General features: G+C 39.6%; 3 protein-coding genes across 4 annotated transcripts in view; 2 read left to right on the top strand and 1 right to left on the bottom strand.

Moving 5' to 3' along the window:
• LOC133555136 (calsequestrin-2-like) overlaps positions 1-19,705 on the bottom strand; it is a 123,443-nt gene that overhangs the window by 18,718 nt on the left and 85,020 nt on the right. The window lies entirely within an intron of this gene.
• poglut1 (protein O-glucosyltransferase 1) lies at positions 265-13,841 on the top strand. The gene is made up of 11 exons (XM_061904652.1): positions 265-423; positions 819-903; positions 2,640-2,783; positions 2,858-2,993; positions 3,062-3,183; positions 3,260-3,319; positions 4,969-5,068; positions 9,378-9,436; positions 11,728-11,895; positions 12,354-12,410; positions 12,479-13,841. Exons 1-11 carry the CDS (start codon positions 351-353, stop codon positions 12,633-12,635), a joined length of 1,161 nt encoding a protein of 386 aa, XP_061760636.1. The 5' UTR covers positions 265-350; the 3' UTR covers positions 12,636-13,841.
• timmdc1 (translocase of inner mitochondrial membrane domain containing 1) overlaps positions 18,102-19,705 on the top strand; it is a 37,480-nt gene continuing 35,876 nt past the window's right edge. For both annotated transcript variants that reach the window (XM_061904654.1, XM_061904653.1), the window contains exon 1: positions 18,102-18,227. The gene's annotated coding sequence lies outside the window, so the exon portion shown is untranslated. The remainder of the gene's footprint in view (positions 18,228-19,705) is intronic.

Below are 19,705 nucleotides of genomic sequence, written 5' to 3'. Positions count from 1 at the left end.
GGTCTTACTTAAAAATGCACACATTTATTTGTATTCAGTGTTAAAAATTATTATATGGCTCTCTCAGAAATACATTTTATAATATTTTGCTTTCATGGCTCTCTCAGCCAAAAAGGTTCCCGACCCCTGGATTAGGGGATACTTGAATTAAAAAAAAAAATTCACAGGGGGTACATCACTGAAAAAAAGTTGAGAACCACTGCTCTAACTTACTGGATCACACTCGCACCCCAGAGAGAAGGGGCGGGGTTACCGTGACAACCAAGCTCAGACAGAAGCAGTAGATCCAAGAGAAGCAACAAGTGCCTTCTTTGTGCGCGGCAGACAAAGCTTGTCGATTGCGGAAAAAAATGGAGCGTGACTGTGTGTGGCTCTTTCTACTTCTGTTGCAAGTGTGTTTTGTATACTCGCCATGCGAAGCAGGTATTCCATTCAAAATGTTCTCCTCCAAAAAAAAAAAAGTCAAACCTTGGCTACGTTGCTAACACTCTTGGTGGTCTTTTTAATTCAACATCTCGCATGCCAGTCTAGCATTACTAGCGCCGAGCTAAACTATCTAAAAAGCACCAACCACTCATTAACTGGCACATTTCTGCATAAGTGTGGGCTTCCACTCCATCTTAAGTCAACACCAACTATTCATTTAAAAAATCATTATACTTGTTTTCTTCGATAAGTTTAACCGGTTAGCATGCTAGCTCCGAGCTAACCTGTTTTTATTATTAACTATTGACACCAATGAGCGAGCAAACATAATGTACTATGTTTGCTTTATTTCCCCGTATACTAACATAAAAACATTCTGTTTCTATTAACAGGACAACAGGAAATCATGGACAAAACGTCTGAGGCGGTTGCAGCGTACACTAAATGCAGCTCTGTCAACTGTAGCTGCCATCTAAGGTTATTGTGATCTTTCTTTTCTTAGTTTATTTCGAACATGACATACATACAACATTATACATCAGTTAAATTCATCATTTCGCAATACACAATACATCATGTCCGAAAAGGAGTAGGAAGAAGCAAAGCTTATTTAAATCCTACCCCTTTTCCACTTCAGAGCGCCCACAATATATACAATTATTCACTGACATTCTTTACAGCAAAATAGCAAAATGACATCTATGAGTGATTAACACAGCAGTTTTATAACATGTACTTAATTATTTCAGTCATTATTAACATACTAAGATGAAGAATATCTTATTTTCAATAAGTTTGAAAGTGTTTCTCGTAATACTTCTTCTTTGTACTTTGTAAGCACTATTAATTTAAACATCCTCTTAAACTGGCTCATATCAGTACAATGTTTAACTTCTATACTTAATCCATTCCATAATTTAATTCCACATACTGATATGCTAAAAGTTTTAAGTGTTGTACGGGTATACAAATGTTTTAAGTTAGATTTTCCTCTAAGGTTATATTTCTCCTCTTTAGTTGAGAAGAATTGTTGTACATCTTTGATTGATTGATTGGTTGTAAGTTTTATTAGTAGATTGCACAGTACAGTACATATTCCGTACACTTGACCACTAAATGGTAACACCTGAATACATTTTTCAACTTGTTTAAGTCGGGGTCCACGTTAATCAAATCATGGTCTAAATACAGTGGGGCAAAAAAGTATTTAGTCAGCCACCGATTGTGCAAGTTCTCCCACTTAAAAGGATGACAGAGGTCTGTAATTTTCATCATAGGTACACTTCAACTGTGAGAGACAGAATGTGAAAAAAAAATATCCAGGAATTCCCATTGTAGGAATTTTAAAGAATTTATTGGTAAATTATGGTGGAAAATAAGTATTTGGTCAACCATTTAAAGCTCTCAATGATGGAAGGAGGTTTTGGCTCAAAATCTCACGATACATGGCCCCATTTATTCTTTACTTAACACGGATCAATCGTCCTGTCCCCTTAGCAGAAAAACAGCCCCAAAGCATGATGTTTCCACCCCCATGCTTCACAGTAGGTATGGCGATCTTGGGATACAACTCTGTATTCTTCTTCCTACAAACACGACGAGTTGAGTTCATACCAAAATGGATACATGGATGATACAGCAGAGGATTGGGAGAATGTCATGTGGTCAGATGAAACCAAAATAGAACTTTTTAAGGATAGATTGATTAGCAACCGGGCTTCACGGTGGAAGAGGGGTTTGTGCGTCTGCCTCACAATACGAAGGTCCTGCAGTCCTGGGTTCAAATCCATTCTCGGGATCTTTCTGTGTGGAGTTTGCATGTTCTCCCCGTGAATGCGTGGGTTCCCTCCGGGTACTCCGGCTTCCTCCCACTTCCAAAGACATGCACCTGGGGATAGGTTGATTGGCAACACTAAATTGGCCCTAGTGTGTGAATGTGAGTGTGAATGTTGTCCGTCTATCTGTGTTGGCCCTGCGATGAGGTGGCGACTTATCCAGGGTGTACCCCGCCTTCCGCCCGATTGTAGCTGAGATAGGCGCCAGCGCCCCCCGCGACCCCAAAAGGGAACAAGCGGTAGAAAATGGATGGATGATTAGCAACCCCAAAGGGGATAAACGGTAGAAAATGGATGGATGAACTGAACTGAAATACTACGAATGGATGGATAGATATATATTCGTATATATGATCTGTGTACAACTTTCTGCTTTAGGGTCCTTGAGCAAGATCTGGGTCCCTTTCAAGGAGGAATTTCAAAGGATCTCATGGCTCGGACAGTTGAAAGAGGAGTGGGCACCCATTACCAGATCATAGATCATAAATTGTACAGGGAACACAACTGCATGTTCCCAGCCAGGTCTGTTCTGCCTAGCAACAGGCATAATATTGAATTCAGCAGACGGCTTGATTATTATTGTTTGGTGTGTGCAGGTGCAGTGGGGTGGAGCATTTCCTATTGGAGCTGATTGACAGGTTACCTGATGTAGAGATGGTGGTAAATGTCAGGGATTATCCTCAAGTTCCAAACTGGGTGCAGCCCACCCTCCCAGTTTTCTCCTTCAGCAAGGTTAGTATGAGCAAAAACACACTCCATTTTACAGTAACAGGTTATGTATGTGGGTATGACGTGACTAGACCTCAGACTACCACGACATCATGTACCCAGCATGGACGTTCTGGGAGGGTGGTCCTGCTGTGTGGCCCATATACCCCACTGGACTAGGAAGATGGGATCTAATGAGGGACCATCTTAAAAAGTAAGGCTTAGAAGGTTGTTGATATAATGTGTAACAATAACATGGTGATGTCATAAGTATTATATTGATGTTTCAGATCTGCTGCTCAGTGGCCATGGCACTACAAAGAGTCCAAAGGGTTCTTCAGAGGTTCCAGGTTGGTTCTTCTCATCCATCCTTGCATCCATTTATTTTCCCCTCTGGATTGCAAGGGGGGGTTAGCCTAATTCATGACCATAGCATAAGTCAAATTTTCTCTATGATCTTTTTGTTTTTACATGTGACATCTACGGTGGATGAAAGGTACAGCCACGAGGCAACGTCCACGCGCTACAAACACAAATCATTTAAAGGGGACCCGCACTTTTTTGGGGGATTTTTGCCTATCGTTCCCAATCATTATGAGAGACATGACAAAATATGTTTTCTAATACATTTCATTACTCTTGTAATCCTGGGTATGACGTTAAACTACATCCAGGCATGAGATGGGAGGTTGTGTGTGAGGTTAGTGAGTCCCAACTAACGTCTATAAAATGCACACAAAGAACTGTTTGCACCTTCTCTTGTGACTGGCAGGCGGTCAGCGCCATAAAGCTGAGCGGGTCCCTGGGTAAATAGGGCGCGGACAACAAACAGGACAGACTAAGTTCAAAAGCCCAGTAAGGCAATTAGTCTAGGAGAAGGATCTCTGATATAAAATACCCCTTCCAACCCGCACCAAGCCAGCGTGGAAAGTGTAGGCTAATAACCAGCATGAAAAGTACGCCAAATGGCAGAAACATGCTGAGGCTTTTGTCCAGCATTGGACTGACAACGGCTGATTATGATTACTCTTAAATAAACGTAAATAAAAGCCTGCTTATGACAAAGTCAATGGGAGGTCCTCTCGTCCATGCATAAATCCCTCTAAAAAAACCTCCAAAAACGCCAACAATTATACTATATTTACATTTTGTGACATAAATATTAACCAAGTATTAACGATTAACTCAACCAATGGATATCCAGCAACTTTTTGCATCTTAACGCTAAGAAAACAGAAATTTTGATTATCGGTCCTGCTAGACACAGGCACTTATTTAATAAAACCACCTTAACATTTTACAGCCAAACAATTATACAAAGTGACTCGTTAAAGATTAGAGGGGGGTCACCCACACCTGCAGTCCTCTCCAAGGTTTCTCATAGTCTTTCACATTGACATTCCACTGTGTTGTGAGTTTTTCCTTGCCCTTATGTGGGCTCCGAATCGAGGATGTTGTTGTGGCTTGTGCAGCCCTTTGAGACACTTGTGACTCAGGGCTATATAAATGAACATTGATTGATTGATTGATATTCTCTTCAACCCAACTCTCGTTTGAGTCACACATTAAGAGTGTTATTAAAACAGCCTTCTTTCACCTTCTAATATTGCTAAAATTTGTCCCATTTTGTCCACCACTGACGCTGAGATCCTTTTTCAGGCGTTCGTTACCTCATGTCTCGATTACTGTAAAGTATTACTTTCGGGTCTCCCTTCGTCTAGCATTAAAATATTACAGTTATTACATATATACACGTATATATACGTATATATATATATATATATATATATATATATATATATATATATATATATATATATATATATATATATATATATATATATATATATATATATATGTGTGTATCAGAAAGTCCTATTGGTCACAACTTCAGTTAAAAAAAGAATATGTCATGTTGCATGGTTGGGTTGCATTTCTACTGTATTGATTGGTTATTTACCAGTGTGGTGAGCTCCTTTTCTGCTTTTTTTCCTTTTAGAACCAGTTCAGAGCGCGACCCTCTGGTCCTCCTTTCTAGAGCAATGCCACAGCTTGTTGATGCAGAATACACCAAGAACCAGGCCTGGAAGTCTGACAAGGTCCAAGTCTCTATATCTTCATCTTATCTCTATTTTCAAGCTTTTTCATGTTTTCAATGCATGTTTGTAACCAACTCATACAATCACATACAAATTATATTTGCAGGTGTATTCATACGCTTTTTAAAAGCAATTTACTTTAGTTTCTGGTGTCTGCTAGGGTTTGATGTGTTGAAGCTTGTTTTTCCCTCCTTGGTCAATGTTTGCAGAACATTTGCTGAAAAAAGCAATTTAAAGTATTCTTCTGAAACAGAAGTATATGGCACGTTGGAGAAAATGAGCGCTTGATTTGCTTACCCTAACCCACCTACGGCACATTACAAGTAATCTCGCTTAATTGGAATGTATAGTTTTTTTTAGTTATCTGAGATATTTTTAATTTTAGCGTTTTTTTTTAGTTTGGCTTCATAATTTCATATATCAGTTTGCTATTTGTCATGCACCCCTTCTTATTAGTGTTATTGCTATTGTAAGTATATACCGGTATATATATATTTTTTTAATTTAACTTTTATTTAACTAGTTAAGTCCCACTGAGATTAAAGAAATGTTTTTTAAAGGAGTCCAGGCCAAGAGGCAGCTAAATATACAGTTGTGTAATAATACATGTCATACACATAAGAAAGACAGTTACAATTTAAAAACATCACCCCAAGTGCTCCCAATCTGGATTTAAAAGTGTTCACAGAAATAAACTCGGTTATTTTCCAGTCCTTTTGCAACATGTTCCATGTGAAAGGAACAAAGTAAACAAGCCTTTTTTCCCCAGTTCTGTGCGGGCAAATGGAACAGTGAGCAACAAATAATCATCACTCCTCCGTGTGATTAAGTCACAAATGTTGGAGGGCAGTAGACCAAGCATTGCCTTATTAAAAAAAGGTACAAGAATGACCCAGCCTCCTGGAGGACAAATAATGCCACCCCACTCGAGAATACAGCTCACAATGATGGGTCAAGGCCCTACAGTTTGTAATGACTCAGGAAAGCATGATAGAAAGTTGCAACCTTATGTTGACATTGAGCAGAGGCATTAATGTACAACAGCTAGCCATAATCCAAAATAAATAAAAATGTTGCCATGACAAGTCTCAAAGGAAAAACGTAATTTATTTCATAAGAAAAAGCCCAATTTGAATGTAAGTTTTTTCACAATATTGTCTATATAGGGGTTAAAAGTAAGGAAGTCATCAAGCAAAAATACTGAGGTACTTGTATGTGTGAACCACCTCTATGACATTTGCCTCTAGAGTTGAGTTGAGTTTGAGTTTATTTCAAGAGTGGACACTAAGGGGATAGTTTGAGAAACATTTTCAGTGTTTAAAAACATTAGTTTTGTCTTTTCAGTTTTGGGTACTACTTTTAGCTGCAGAAATGTGTGCTGGACCACATCAGAGCTTTCTGCTGAGATTCTCCAGCTTTAGCAGGGTTCAAAACAAAGCAGTAAATGATTGTGACATCAGTGTAAATATCTCAGGCACATTTTGTCCTAATTCATTAATATACATGATGAACAGGACGGGCCCTAATATAGAACCCTGTGGCACCTCCTTGTGGACATTCAAAAATTGAGAACACAGAGTGTCAAATTTAATACACTGGCCCCTGTCAAATAATTTGTGAATCAGGAAATAACATGATTAGATAGTCCTATACAAAGAAGCTTATGCTTTAAAGTAGCATAATCCACAGTGCCAAAAGCTTCTGAAAAATCAGTACATAAGGGAAGCACAATATTGGGTTTTTTTGTCAAGAGCAACAAGTATGTAATTTATCACTTTTGCAGTAGAAGTGATGGTACTGAATTTTTTTCCTGAAGCCGGACTGTAGTTAAGAAATAATTTTATTAGAGATCAGAAAATATTTTAGTTGATCACAGACCAGAGATTAAATAACATTTGACAGGACACACACATTTGATATTTGCCTATAGTTAGTTAAAACCGCCGGATCCCCTCCTTTTATCAAAGGGGTGACAAAAGCTGATTTCCAAACTGGTGCGATTTTTTTGTTCTGGGTTGAACGATTAAAACAAACTGTAACGGCTGTGCTACAGTAGCAAGGGGATTCATACATCCCCATTTGTCAAGGTTTACCTGACACATGAACATGACAAATTTAGGGGGGTAACCATCCACATTAGCCGTCAGATGGCAGTAGAGTGTTGATTCTTTAAAGGTGTTAAGTGGCAATTCCAACTTTGACCACAGTGTCAGTTGCTATGTAGAGAGGTGCTTTCCATCATTTTCGGCAGACTGCATCGCAAAATTTTTAACACCCCTTTCTTAGTTTCATGCGAGATCCACCTAGGAATGGGAGTGTATGAATCCCTTCCCTACGGTACATAATTAGCGGCCTTTTTTAAGAAGTAAGGCTTTATCAAGTCTGGTCCAGGGGGTTTTCTGTGCGCTAATGCTTTAAGAGCTTTACGCATTTCCCGCACGGTAAAATGGACACAATTAAAAAAGCTCTCCAGAAGACATTGTAGGTTCTGTGCATAGAGTCACTGGGCCTGCGCCTGTGTGATAAACAAAGATCCAGAAGCTACAAAATGCTTGTTAAAGCTCTTTAAGACTCTGGTCCTATCATAGATAGGGAGAGTCTTTTAAGACATATTTTGGAAGAGCCTGCGATCTAGAGTTAATCACTTTCCAAAATTAATGTAGGTTGTTGAGGTTTTCTGTTGTGTAATATTCTGATTAGCCTTCTTGATAAGACAATTACATTTATTTCTTAAATGCCTAAAATTTGACCAATCCGAGCAGAATCATCTTTCCTGGTTTTGGTCCATGCCACGTTTTGTTGATGGATGGACTCTGACAATTCTGGAGAAAACCAGCAGTTCTCTTGTCCCTTGGTGCTGAATTTCTTGATAGAAGTATGTTTGTTTACAATTTTCATAAAACTTTCCAAGAAATATGCCCAAGCCAGCTCGACATCGGGCAACAGACTCAATTGCCCTCAATTAACCGAAGACAAATCATAATAAGCTGGTTCATTGAATGTTTTTACATTTCTCTTACAAATAATATACAGATTACATTTGGGGATCTTAGTGTTCCTGTCGGTAGCAACAACACAATGATCGCTTAAATCATTGCAAAACACACCCAATGATGAGAACTTATGAGGGGCGTTTGTTAGGACTAATGCAATCAGAGTAGACATATCAGGACTCTTTACAGGTTGACCAACTGGCTAATGTTAATAGAGTCACAGGAGGATTTAAATTCACCAGAAACTGCATTAAGCCAGTCTCAGTTTAAGTCTTCGGCCAATGAGAGTTTATCATAATTTAATTTGGACAAAATGCTGTCAGGATCATAATGCTTCCTTGGTGTACAACATGACAGTTATGGAGAGGGACTTAACTATTTCCACATTCAAAGCCAAAAACTCAATTTGCTTAGAAAGAGAGTCTAATTAAACAACTGCTACATCCTTATTACATTATATAGATTTTCCTAACTTGTGTTCTATGAACTGAATAAGAAAATATAGTAAGAACAGTTATATTGTAGTATTTGACACCCTGATAAAGCATTATATACATTTAAAATGAACTTTAGTTGTAAAAAAAAATAAGGTTGTTGGAATTTTGGGGAAGCCATTTGCTGTAATAGTCACTTGACAACCACTCTTAAATGTTTGCTATAATGTAATTAAGGGACTTAATGATTTCAAGCACAAAGCTGTATCGATCACATTTTAACAAGTATTTTTAAAGCTGCTGTATAACACAGATATGTGGCTTCCTAAAGAGAGCTCTCGTAGCAACAAGCTGCAACCATTACCAAATATTCCACCCTCTTTCTGGTGTAACCTTGTAAGCTATGCCCCATTATTACACACGCATGCAACAAAAGATAAGGTTATGTTACAAAATAATTCATCCATTTTCTAGCGTTTGGAAAAGTGTATCCTTTCTCTTACCAGTTCAACAGGAATGTAAAAGTCACTGCGATATCCAATTTAAAATCCTTTCTTTCTCGACCATCTCTTGTGTATATACAAGCACCACATGCATTTGCATTCACACAAGTCAGGAGTAATTGACAGCCTGATATCATATTCGACTAATAGCAACTTTTAACTTGTAAATATGACACGTATACATTTATTAATTAATTCTCTTCACTTACACCGCTATTGATAACATATGCTAGCTCTTGCCGGTGTTCTATTTTATGCTTGAAATGAATTTAATATGGATCATGTGACATACAGCAGCTTTAAGTGTGTTCTTACTGTTGTGGGTTAATTTGTACTGATTTGTTTTGTTTGTTTCCATTGTTGAAATCTTTTATTCTAGGACACTCTTGGGAGACCGCCAGCCAAAGAAATCCCATTAGTTGACCACTGCAAGTACAAGTAAGCCGACTAAAACTCTTTATGTAGTTTCTTCTTGCATAAAAAGTCAAAATTGTATTAAAAGCAGTAATAACTCATCTTTATGGCCAGTGTGTATGTTGGTAAAGAAAACATACTATTATTATCACTATAATTATTTGTTATTTCAGCTGCTAAATCACCATTTTGAACTGAACTGAAATATTTATTTCAAACCTGCACAGTACAACTAAACACAGTTTTTTTTTTACATGTTGGCAAAGATATTTATGCAAGGCTTGAAAAAGGGTTGGATGAAGCAATGCTTATAATAGCCCAACCCCTCTCACTCATTCCACATTTAACATAAACAATATAATACAAAAACAATACTCTATAAACAAAACAAGAAAAACTCCTGTACACTAACAATACTATGAGACAAGACAAGACGAGACAAAACACACACACTCACACACGGGCCCAAACACTCTCTGACCATCAATCAATCAATCAATGTTTATTTATGTAGCCCCAAATCACAAATGTCTCAAAGGACTGCACAGATCATTACGACTACAACATCCTCGGAAGAACCCACAAAAGGGCAAGGAAAACTCACACCCAGTGGGCAGGGAGAATTCACATCCAGTGGGATGCCAGTGACAATGCTGACTATGAGAAACCTTGGAGAGGACCTCAGATGTGGGCAACCCCCCCCCTCTAGGGGACCGAAAGCAATGGATGTCGAGCGGGTCTAACATGATACTGTGAAAGTTCAATCCATAGTGGCTCCAAGACAGCAGCGAGAGTCCCGTCCACAGGAAACCATCACAAGCGGATCAGCAGCGTAGAGATGTCCCCAACCGATACAGGCGAGCGGTCCATCCTGGGTCCCGACGAGCGGTCCATCCTGGGTCTCGACTCTGGACAGTCAGTACATCATCCATGGTCATCGGACCGGACCCCCTCCACAAGGGAGGGGGGGACATAGGAGAAAGAAAAGAAACGGCAGATCAACTGGTCTAAAAAGGAGGTCTACTCAAAGGCTAGAGTATACAGATGAGTTTTAAGATGAGACTTAAATGCTTCTACTGAGGTACCATCTCGAACTGTTATCGGGAGGGCATTCCAGAGTACTGGAGCCCGAACGGAAAACGCTCTATAGCCCGCAGACTTTTTTTGAGCTCTAGGAATCACTAATAAGCCGGAGTCTTTTGAACGCAGATTTCTTGCCGGGACATACGGTACAATACAATCGGCAAGATAGGCTGGAGCTAGACCATGTAGTATTTTATACGTAAGTAGTAAAACCTTAAAGTCACATCTTAAGTGCACAGGAAGCCAGTGCAGGTGAGCCAGTACAGGCGTAATATGATCAAACTTTCTTGTTCTTGTCAAAAGTCTAGCAACCGCATTTTGTACCAACTGTAATGCACATTGATTTTAAAGTTGTTCTAAATTTAGGCAAATGTAATTTGTTGTTTCCTCTTAATAAATATGTTGATCATCTCTATCATGGATTAAGTTCTGTACATTGGATGGTAGAGAGTTTTGGGATGCCCCGAACATAATTTGAGCAGTTTTAAAGTTGATCACATCGTTCAGTTTAAGTTGCTTTAAGTCCATAGATAGTGGATTTGAATGATGTCTGTAGTGCACATTGGACACAATCCTGATGGCCTTTTTCTGCAGAGTGACTAAAGGCTGTAAATGTGATTTAGAACAATTTCCCCAGACTTCAACACAATAGTTTAAATATGACATAATAAATGAATGATACAATAACAGCAGAACATTGGTGTTCAATAAATGACATGATCTCCTCATCATTCCAACACATTTAGCAACTTCTGTCCTCAGGTAACTTATACTAGGTTTTCATGAGATATTTTCATCCATCACCACTCCTAAGAATTAATTTTGTTGAACATATTCTATTGGTGTATCATCAATAACCATTCTGATCGGTAAATTACTTTTGCGATTGCTAAAGAGCATTATTTTGGTCTTCTTTAGATTCAGAGATTTTGAGAGCTATACCTTACTGTAAAACGTTCATCATAAAAGGATGCACAACAACATTGTATTTTACTGTAATGTCACATATACTGTATACACCTGCTGTAAGAAGTACAGGTAATCTGCCATTTTGGTTCAAAGGTGACATTTTTGAGGGATTTATTTTCTGTGTAATGTTTATTTTAATTGTTATATGTCGTGCGACAAAGGGCAAATAGCCCTCTTTGCCGCATTGTTCTAAATGTTATTCGGGTGTACTTTCAGATTTAGAAATGTTTTCTCAAATATTTTTTCCACTCGTGCTTCCTAAGATTTTTATTCAACTTCCGAGGCGTGGCGGCAAGTTTTCGCTTCAAACATCTCTTCCTCTGCGGCTCGCTGGTGTTTCACGTGGGCGATGAATGGCAAGAGTTCTTCTACCCACAGCTTAAACCTTGGGTCCATTACATCCCCGTCAAGCAGGATCTCTCTGATGTCAGGTACCTCAGCAAGCTTCTTCACTTTTTATACCAATAACACTAGTATTCATACAAGCATGATCTTTTCTTTTTTTCCCCACCTGTCGTCACTGTATAACATCACTCAAAATGGATGTTAATCAAAGACAGAAGTAAATATGAAGACTGTCCAACAGTCACTTTACGTGACTGTTGGACAGTCACGCAAAGGTGAAGACTGTCCAGCAGTCACTTTTTTTCCCACATGTTGTCACTGTATAACATCACTCAAAATGGATGTTAATCAAAGACAGAAGTAAAGGTGAAGACTGTCCAACAGTCACTTTGCAGGATTTGCATTTTGAGTGCATTTTGTTACGTGTCATCATAGTATTAAAAAAAATACAATTTAAGACTACTTTAAAAAAATGTGTATTCCATTTTCAGCAAAGTATTAAACCAGATGAGCCACTGACATTGCACTAAAAATGTGTTTACAGAGAACTACTACAGTTTGTCAAAGACAACGACGACATTGCAGAAGAGATTGCCATCAGGTCAAGTATAAAAATACTCTTATTTCTGCGTCTGTGCTTATAATTATGTTCCTATTTTCTCCTCACAGAGGTATGGAGTTCATTGCGGAGCATTTGCGGATGCAAGATATTTCCTGCTACTGGGAGAGACTCCTCACTGAGTTTAGTCATTTGCTCTCCTACCAACCCCAAAAACGCAACGACTACAGCCAGATCATGCCCAAGAACCGCAACACTGAGCTATAATAAAGACACTGCAGAAGCAAGGGAGGGAGTTTCAGTTAATGGAAACAACCGAACCATCCATCCATATTCTACCGCTTGTCCCTCTTGGAGTAGGAGTGGTAGCAAGGGAGGGGGGGCTGGAGCCTATCCCAGCTGCACACAGGTGGCAGGCAGCTGGGTACACCCATGACAAGTCGCCACCTCATTGAAGGGCCGACACAAATAGACAAGCATTCACATTCACACACTAGGGTCATTTTAGCGTTGCCACCAATGAATGCAAATACAGCTGAAGTACATTAATCTTCCATCCATCCATTTTTTTACCGCTTGTCCCGTTCGGTGTCGCTGGAGCCCATCTCAGCTGCATTTGGGCGGAAAACGGCATACACCCTGGACAAGTCGCAACCTCATCGCAGGGCCAACATAGATAGACAACATTCACACTCACGTTCACACACTAGGGCCAATTTAGTGTTGCCAATCAACCTATCCCCAGGTGCATATCTTTGGAGGTGGGAGGAAGCCGGAGTACTCGGTGGGAACTCCCACAATCACGGGGATAACAAGCAAACTCCACACAGAAAGATCCCGAGCCCAGGATTGAACCCAGGACAACTCAGGACCTTCGTATTGTGAGGCACATGCACTAACCCCTCCTCTTCCACCGTGCTGCCCAACATTAATCTTTATTTTTAATATTTTACTAACTGAGTTCCCTCCGGGTACTCCGGCTTCCTCCCACTTCCAAAGACATGCACCTGGGGATAGGTTGATTGGCAACACTAAATTGGCCCTAGTGTGTGAATGTTGTCTGTCTATCTGTGTTGGCCCTGCGATGAGGTGGCGACTTGTCCAGGGTTTACACCGCCTTCCGCTCGATTGTAGCTGAGATAGGCACCAGCGCCCCCCGCAAATTGGATGGATGTTTGTATTAGATGCAGTGCTCTTGTTTGAAAGGGGAGCTTAATGTTGAATATGTTTTAATATTCACAGTTCTGGGTAAAAAATGTGTGTTTTAATGGTTAGCAAATGTGTTAAAGAGGGTTCATAGATAGTAGTGTGACCAAAAAGCTATGGTAATGTGACTGATCAAACAATAAATAGCAGGAGGCTTAGTTTCTTAACTGTTTTGCCAATAACGTATGGGACGTTAATACATTCTTGAACTGTCATCAGTATTTGTATGTTCAGTTACGTTAACTGCAATTAAATGGTTGGTTTTAAGGCACTTTGAATTATTTGAATACAACACGGATGTTTGCTACAGCAGGGCTCACCAACGCGGTGCCTGCGGGCACCAGGTAGCCCGTAAGGACCAGATGAGTCGCCCGCTGGCCTGTTCTAAAAAATAAATGGGTTGTATTTGTATAGCGCTTTTCTACCTTCAAGGTACTCAAAGCGCTTTGACACTACTTCCACATTTACCCATTCACACACTGATGGAGGGAGCTGCCATGCAAGGCGCTAACCAGCACCCATCAGGAGCAAGGGTGAAGTGTCTTGCTCAGGACACAACGAGGTTGGTACTAAGTTGGGATTGAAGCAGGGACCCTCGGGTTGCGCACGGCCACTATCTCACTGCGCCACGCCGTCCCTGATAGCTCAAATAGCAGCACTTACCAGTGATCTGCCTCTATTTTTTTTTAATTGTATTTGTTTACTAGCAAGCTGGTCTCGCTTTGCCCAACATTTTTAATTCTAAGAGAGACAAAACTCAAATAGAATTTGAAAATCCAAGAAAATATTTTAAAGACTTGCTCTTCACTTGTTTGAATAAATTCATATTTTTTTTTTTTACTTTGCTTCTTATAACATTCAAAAAGACAATTTTAGAGAAAAAATACAACCTTAAAAAGGATTTTACCTTTTAAATTCCTTCCTCTTCTTTCCTGACAATTTAAATCAACGTTCAAGTATTTTTTTTTTTTATTGTAAAGAATGATAAATACATTTTAATTTAATTCTTCATTTTAGCTTCTGTTTTTTCGACGAAGAATATTTGTGAAATATTTCTTCAAACTTATGATTGAAATTCAAAAAAAATATTCTGGCAAATCTAGAAAATCTATAGAATCAAATTTATATCTTATTTCAAAGTATTTTCAATTTATTTTAAATTTTTTGTTCTGGAAAATCTAGAAGAAATAATGATTTGTCTTTGTTAGAAATATAGCTTGGTCCAATTTGTTATATATTCTAACAAAGTGCGGATTGGATTTTAACCTATTTAAAACATGTCATCCAAATTCTAAAATGTATCTTAATCAGGAAAAAATACTAATGATGTTCCATAAATTCTTTATTTTAATTTTTTCAAAAAGATTTTTCGGTTGAATTTTGAATTTTAAAGAGTCGAAATTGAAGATAAACTATGTTTCAAAATGTAATTTTCATTTTTTGTGTGTTTTCTCCTCTTTTAAACCATTGAATTAAGTGTTTTTTTCCATCATTTATTCCCTACAAAAAACCTTCCGTAAAAGGAAAAAAAATGTACAATGTAATGACATAGAAATACCCTTTTTTATATAAATATATATATATATATACATATATATATATATTTATCAAAGGTAAATTGAGCAAATTGGCTGATTCTGGCAATGTATTTAAGTGTGTATCAAACTGGTGTCCCTCCCCATTAATCAGTACCCAAGAAGTAGCTCTTGGTTTCAAAAAGGTTGCTGACCCCTGGACTACAGTGATGAGTGGGTCCTCCGCGACACGGGGGCTCTGTGTTTTTATGTCGCTGCTATTGGTTACATTTTAGTGACGTCCTGTCCTGTGTTCCCCAATAGGTACTCCATCCATCCATCCATTTTCTACCGCTTATTCCCTTTTGGGGTCGCGGGGGCGCTGGCGCCTATCTCAGCTACAATCGGGCGGAAGGCGGGGTACACCCTGGACAAGTCGCCACCTCATCGCAGGGCCAACACAGATAGACAGACAACATTCACACTCACATTCACACACTAGGGCCAATTTAGTGTTGCCAATCAACCTATCCCCAGGTGCATGTCTTTGGAAGTGGGAGGAAGCCGGAGTACCCGAAGGGAACCCACACATTCACGGGGAGAACACGCAAACTCCACACAGAAAGATCCCGAGCCTGGATTTGAACCCAGGACTGCAGGACCTTCGTATTGTGAGGCAGACGCACTAACCCCTTTTCCACCGTGAAGCCCCCCAATAGGTACTATAGGCTCTATTTCACTTTTTCCATGAAGAAGTGCCCTATGCTTGTGTTGCTTTCGGCTATACGAATCACGTAAAAGATGTACTCAGCGAGTCTAAATATAATCCATCCATTATCTACCGCTTATTCCCTTTGGGGTTGCGGGGGCGCTGGAGCCTATCTCAGCTACAATCGGGCGGAAGGCGGTGTACACCCTGGACAAGTCGCCACCTCATCGCAGTCTAAATAAAATAAAAAAAGCAAATGTGAGAAAAACCCAAGTTACCAAAGGCAAGCAATTAAGCTTTCAGCACATACACCAGTGTTTTTCAACCACTGTGCCGCGGCACATTAGTGTGCCATGAGAGATTATCTAGTTTCACCTATTTGGGTTACAAATCTGTTTTGCAAACCAGTGATTATAGTCTGCAAATGATGTGTTGTTGTTGAGTGTCTGTACTGTCTAGAACACAGCAGAGTAACCGTGTAATACTCTTCCATATCAGTAGGTGGCAGCCGGTAGCTAATAGCTTTGTAGATGTCGGAAACAGCGGGAGGCAGTGTGCAGGTAAAAAGGTGTCTAATGCTTAAACCAAAAATAAACAAAAGGTGAGTGCCCCTAAGAAAAGGCATTGAAGCTTAGGGAAGGCTATGCAGAACAACACTAAAACTGAACTGGCTACAAAGTAAACAAAAACAGATTGCTGGACGACAGCAAAGACTTACTGTGGAACAAAGATGGCGTCCACAATGTACACCCGAACATGACAATCCACAATGTCCCCACAAAGAAGGATAAAAACAACAGAAAAATGTTTGACTGCTAAAACAAAATAGATGTGGGAAATATCGCTCAAAGGAAGACATGAAACTGCTACAGGAAAACACCAAAAAACAGGAAAAGCCACCAAAATAGGAGCGCAAGACAAGAACTAAAACACTACACACAGGAAAACAGCAAAAAAAAGTCCAAATAAGTCAAGGGGTGATGTGACAGGTGGTGACAGTACACCTACTTTGAGTCAAGAGCTATATTGATGCATACTTGGTTATGGTTTAATGTCATATCCAACAATTGCAAGAATGACTTTTTATTGTCAACTGAGTTTTGTTTTTCAAAGATTTCTGCTGGTGGTGTGCCTCTGCATTTCTGGCCTGGGAACGCCTTAGGTTACCCCGGAAAGAGCTGGATGAAGTGGCTGGGGAGAGGGATGTCTGGGCTTCCTTGTTTAGGCTGCTGCCCCCGTGACCCGACCTCGGATAAGCGGAAGAAGATGGATGAAAAAATGTGCCTTCGCTCAAAAAAGGTTGAAAAACACTGACATGGGGGGGACAACAATAACACTTGGCATGACAACATAGACGCGAAGTTAAATCATGAAATGCAACCTTACCCGAGCAAAAACGATGCATTTATCCAAAAGAGTCTTTGATTTCCATGTATTCGACCCATTCACAAACAAAAAATTTGTAGACCTCCATGTTTTTTCAAGTTTCCATTTGCTGTGTCGTGTGTAATGTTATCTGGGGCAAACCATTTCTCAATTCACAATTTTATTGCTCCTATCAGCCTTTTGCATGAGGATTTAAGCCTCTTTTTTTTTTTTTACTCAATAAGTTCGCGCGCTGCCTGCCGTACATCAGCAACCTTTTTTTTTTTTTACTTTTAATAATGTTTATCAATTTCAACATTTAGAAACAGTTGAGAAGAAATAATAAAATAAATCCAACAACAGTATAAAACATTATGAAAACAGTACAAAACAGCGCCAGGGGGTTGTAAATTTAAAGTAACAAAAATAGAATACAAAAAAATACATATATATATATATATATATATATATATGTCCCCAAAAGGGAATAAGCGGTAGAAAATGGATGGATGGATGGATATATATATATATATATATATATATATATATATATATATATATATATATATATATATATAAAAGTAACAATGTGCACAGCCATAGACTCATTCAGATTCGGTAAATAACTTAAATTTTGAACACAGCATCGTTTTCACAGCTTTTTTGTTGTTAGAGGTAGAGAGCGTTTTAAAATACATTTCAACATCTTTTTTAAAGGCACAAAAGACTAGGTCGGGTATTGATAAACTTACATTTATGAAAATAAAACTTAGCCAATAGAATAATGAGGTTGCAAAGGTAGAATTCCTTTTCATTTTTTTTATTCATACAGTGTAAAACCAAAAATCACATCTTTAAAGCAAAGCACGAATTTTTCATGATAAATCAGCAATTTTTAATTTAAAAAAAAAATAAATTTCAACAATTAAAAACAGTAAGTCAATATTTGCTTGGTTGACTACCGCTGGTTTTCACTTCCGGGATATAATCACGTGACTACCTACAAGCGCTCGAACAGTCGAGAAGCAAGGGCAATGGTAACTACTTCGTCAACTTCACGTTAAGGTATGGACATTAAATGAAACTAACACCAAATATTCATGACTGTAATTGGTACTTTCTTCAAGTGCCTTAAATTATGTGCTGCACCTTCAACCTTAGACTTCGAACTGAGTGAGGACCTTGAATGCTAACGCTAGCGATCAACCATACAGTTTTAAATGTGACCATTACTGACAATTCAAAATAGCGTTAAATGCATGAATTAAAATACACCGGCTATCTATGTTCCATGCCGTTGTAATATTGCATGCAACGTTTTAGTCGGAAGTATCTGAAGGTGAATGTTGCAGTTCAGCTAGCAACACGCTGCGTACCAGTCTCGACATTATCGGCGTTGTATGTGAATTAATATATGTTGACAACCACCATTAGCAAGCTACATTGTCGCTCAATCATCCATCCATTTCCTGCCGCTTATTCCCGTTCGGGGTCGCGGGGGGCGCTGGCGCCTATGTCAGCTCAATCACTGTTAGTATATCACTGACTTAAAGATACTTGATTTCGTTGTAGCATAAACTACTTTTCTGTAACCTTCATTTGGGTCAATGAGGTTAGACAGGATGTAAGTGCTTTTATTTTGAAGGCCCAAAGTAGGTTGATCGCTTGACTGCTGTAGTCAAGAGTGTGTGACGGCGAGAAGAAGTTCGGTGTCAAAGTGCCTCTTGACTGACAGCTGCCGTTTTTCACAACACCATTTCTTCACCTTCATCAGACCCTCGGCTATTACTATCCATCCATCCATCTTCTTCCGCTTATCTGAGGTCGGGTCGCGGGGGCAGCAGCCTAAGCAAGGAAACCCAGACTTCCCTCTCCCCAGCCACTTCGTCCAGCTCTTTCCGGGGGATCCCGAGGTGTTCCCAAGCCAGTCGGGAGACATAGTCTTCCCAACCAGGGTTTCCCACACATTCGTTTATTTGTGGCGGCCAGCCACGAAAGAATTACGTCCGCCACAAAAAAAAAAAGTTTTTTTTTTTTTTTTTTCGGCTTTGGACTCGCTTGACCGCTCATTAAAGCAATGGGACTCTGTCTGTGAATGGAGCTTGTAGTTACATATTATATAAATATGTAAATAGTATATAAATATGTACATAAGTGTTGTAATTATATTCCAACTCCGCGTTCTTCTTGGTCATCGCCACCGATGCTGCCCCCCCTATCCCCCCCGCCGCCCGACTACATCACCACAAATAGATGCCTGACCTGTGGGAAACACTGCCCAACGTGTCCTGGGTCTTCCCCTTGTCCCCCTACCGGCTGGACGTGCCCTAAACACCTCCCTAGGGAGGCGTTCAGGTGGCATCCTGACCAGATGCCCGAACCACCTCATCTGGCTCCTCTCGATGTGGAGGAGCAGCGGCTTTACTTTGAGTTCCTCCCGGATGGCAGAGCTTCTCACCCTATCTCTAAGGGAGAGCCCCGCCACCTGGCGGAGGAAACTAATTTCGGCCGCTTGTACCCGTGATCTTGTCCTTTCGGTCATG

Source organism: Nerophis ophidion, linkage group LG06 (genome assembly GCF_033978795.1).
Source record: "Nerophis ophidion isolate RoL-2023_Sa linkage group LG06, RoL_Noph_v1.0, whole genome shotgun sequence".
In the NCBI taxonomy this organism is placed as follows: domain Eukaryota; kingdom Metazoa; phylum Chordata; class Actinopteri; order Syngnathiformes; family Syngnathidae; genus Nerophis; species Nerophis ophidion.
Note: the sequence above shows the minus strand (reverse complement) of the source record. Positions and strands in the feature narration are given on the sequence as shown.

Bases quoted from the DNA above. Each gene is read 5' to 3' on its own strand.
- poglut1 (XM_061904652.1), top strand. From the start codon at position 351: ATGGAGCGTGACTGTGTGTGGCTCTTTCTACTTCTGTTGCAAGTGTGT. The intron at 424-818 runs GTATTCCATTCA...TTCTATTAACAG, and splicing joins ATACTCGCCATGCGAAGCAG to GACAACAGGAAATCATGGAC. The intron at 11,896-12,353 runs GTACCTCAGCAA...ATGTGTTTACAG, and splicing joins CAGGATCTCTCTGATGTCAG to AGAACTACTACAGTTTGTCA.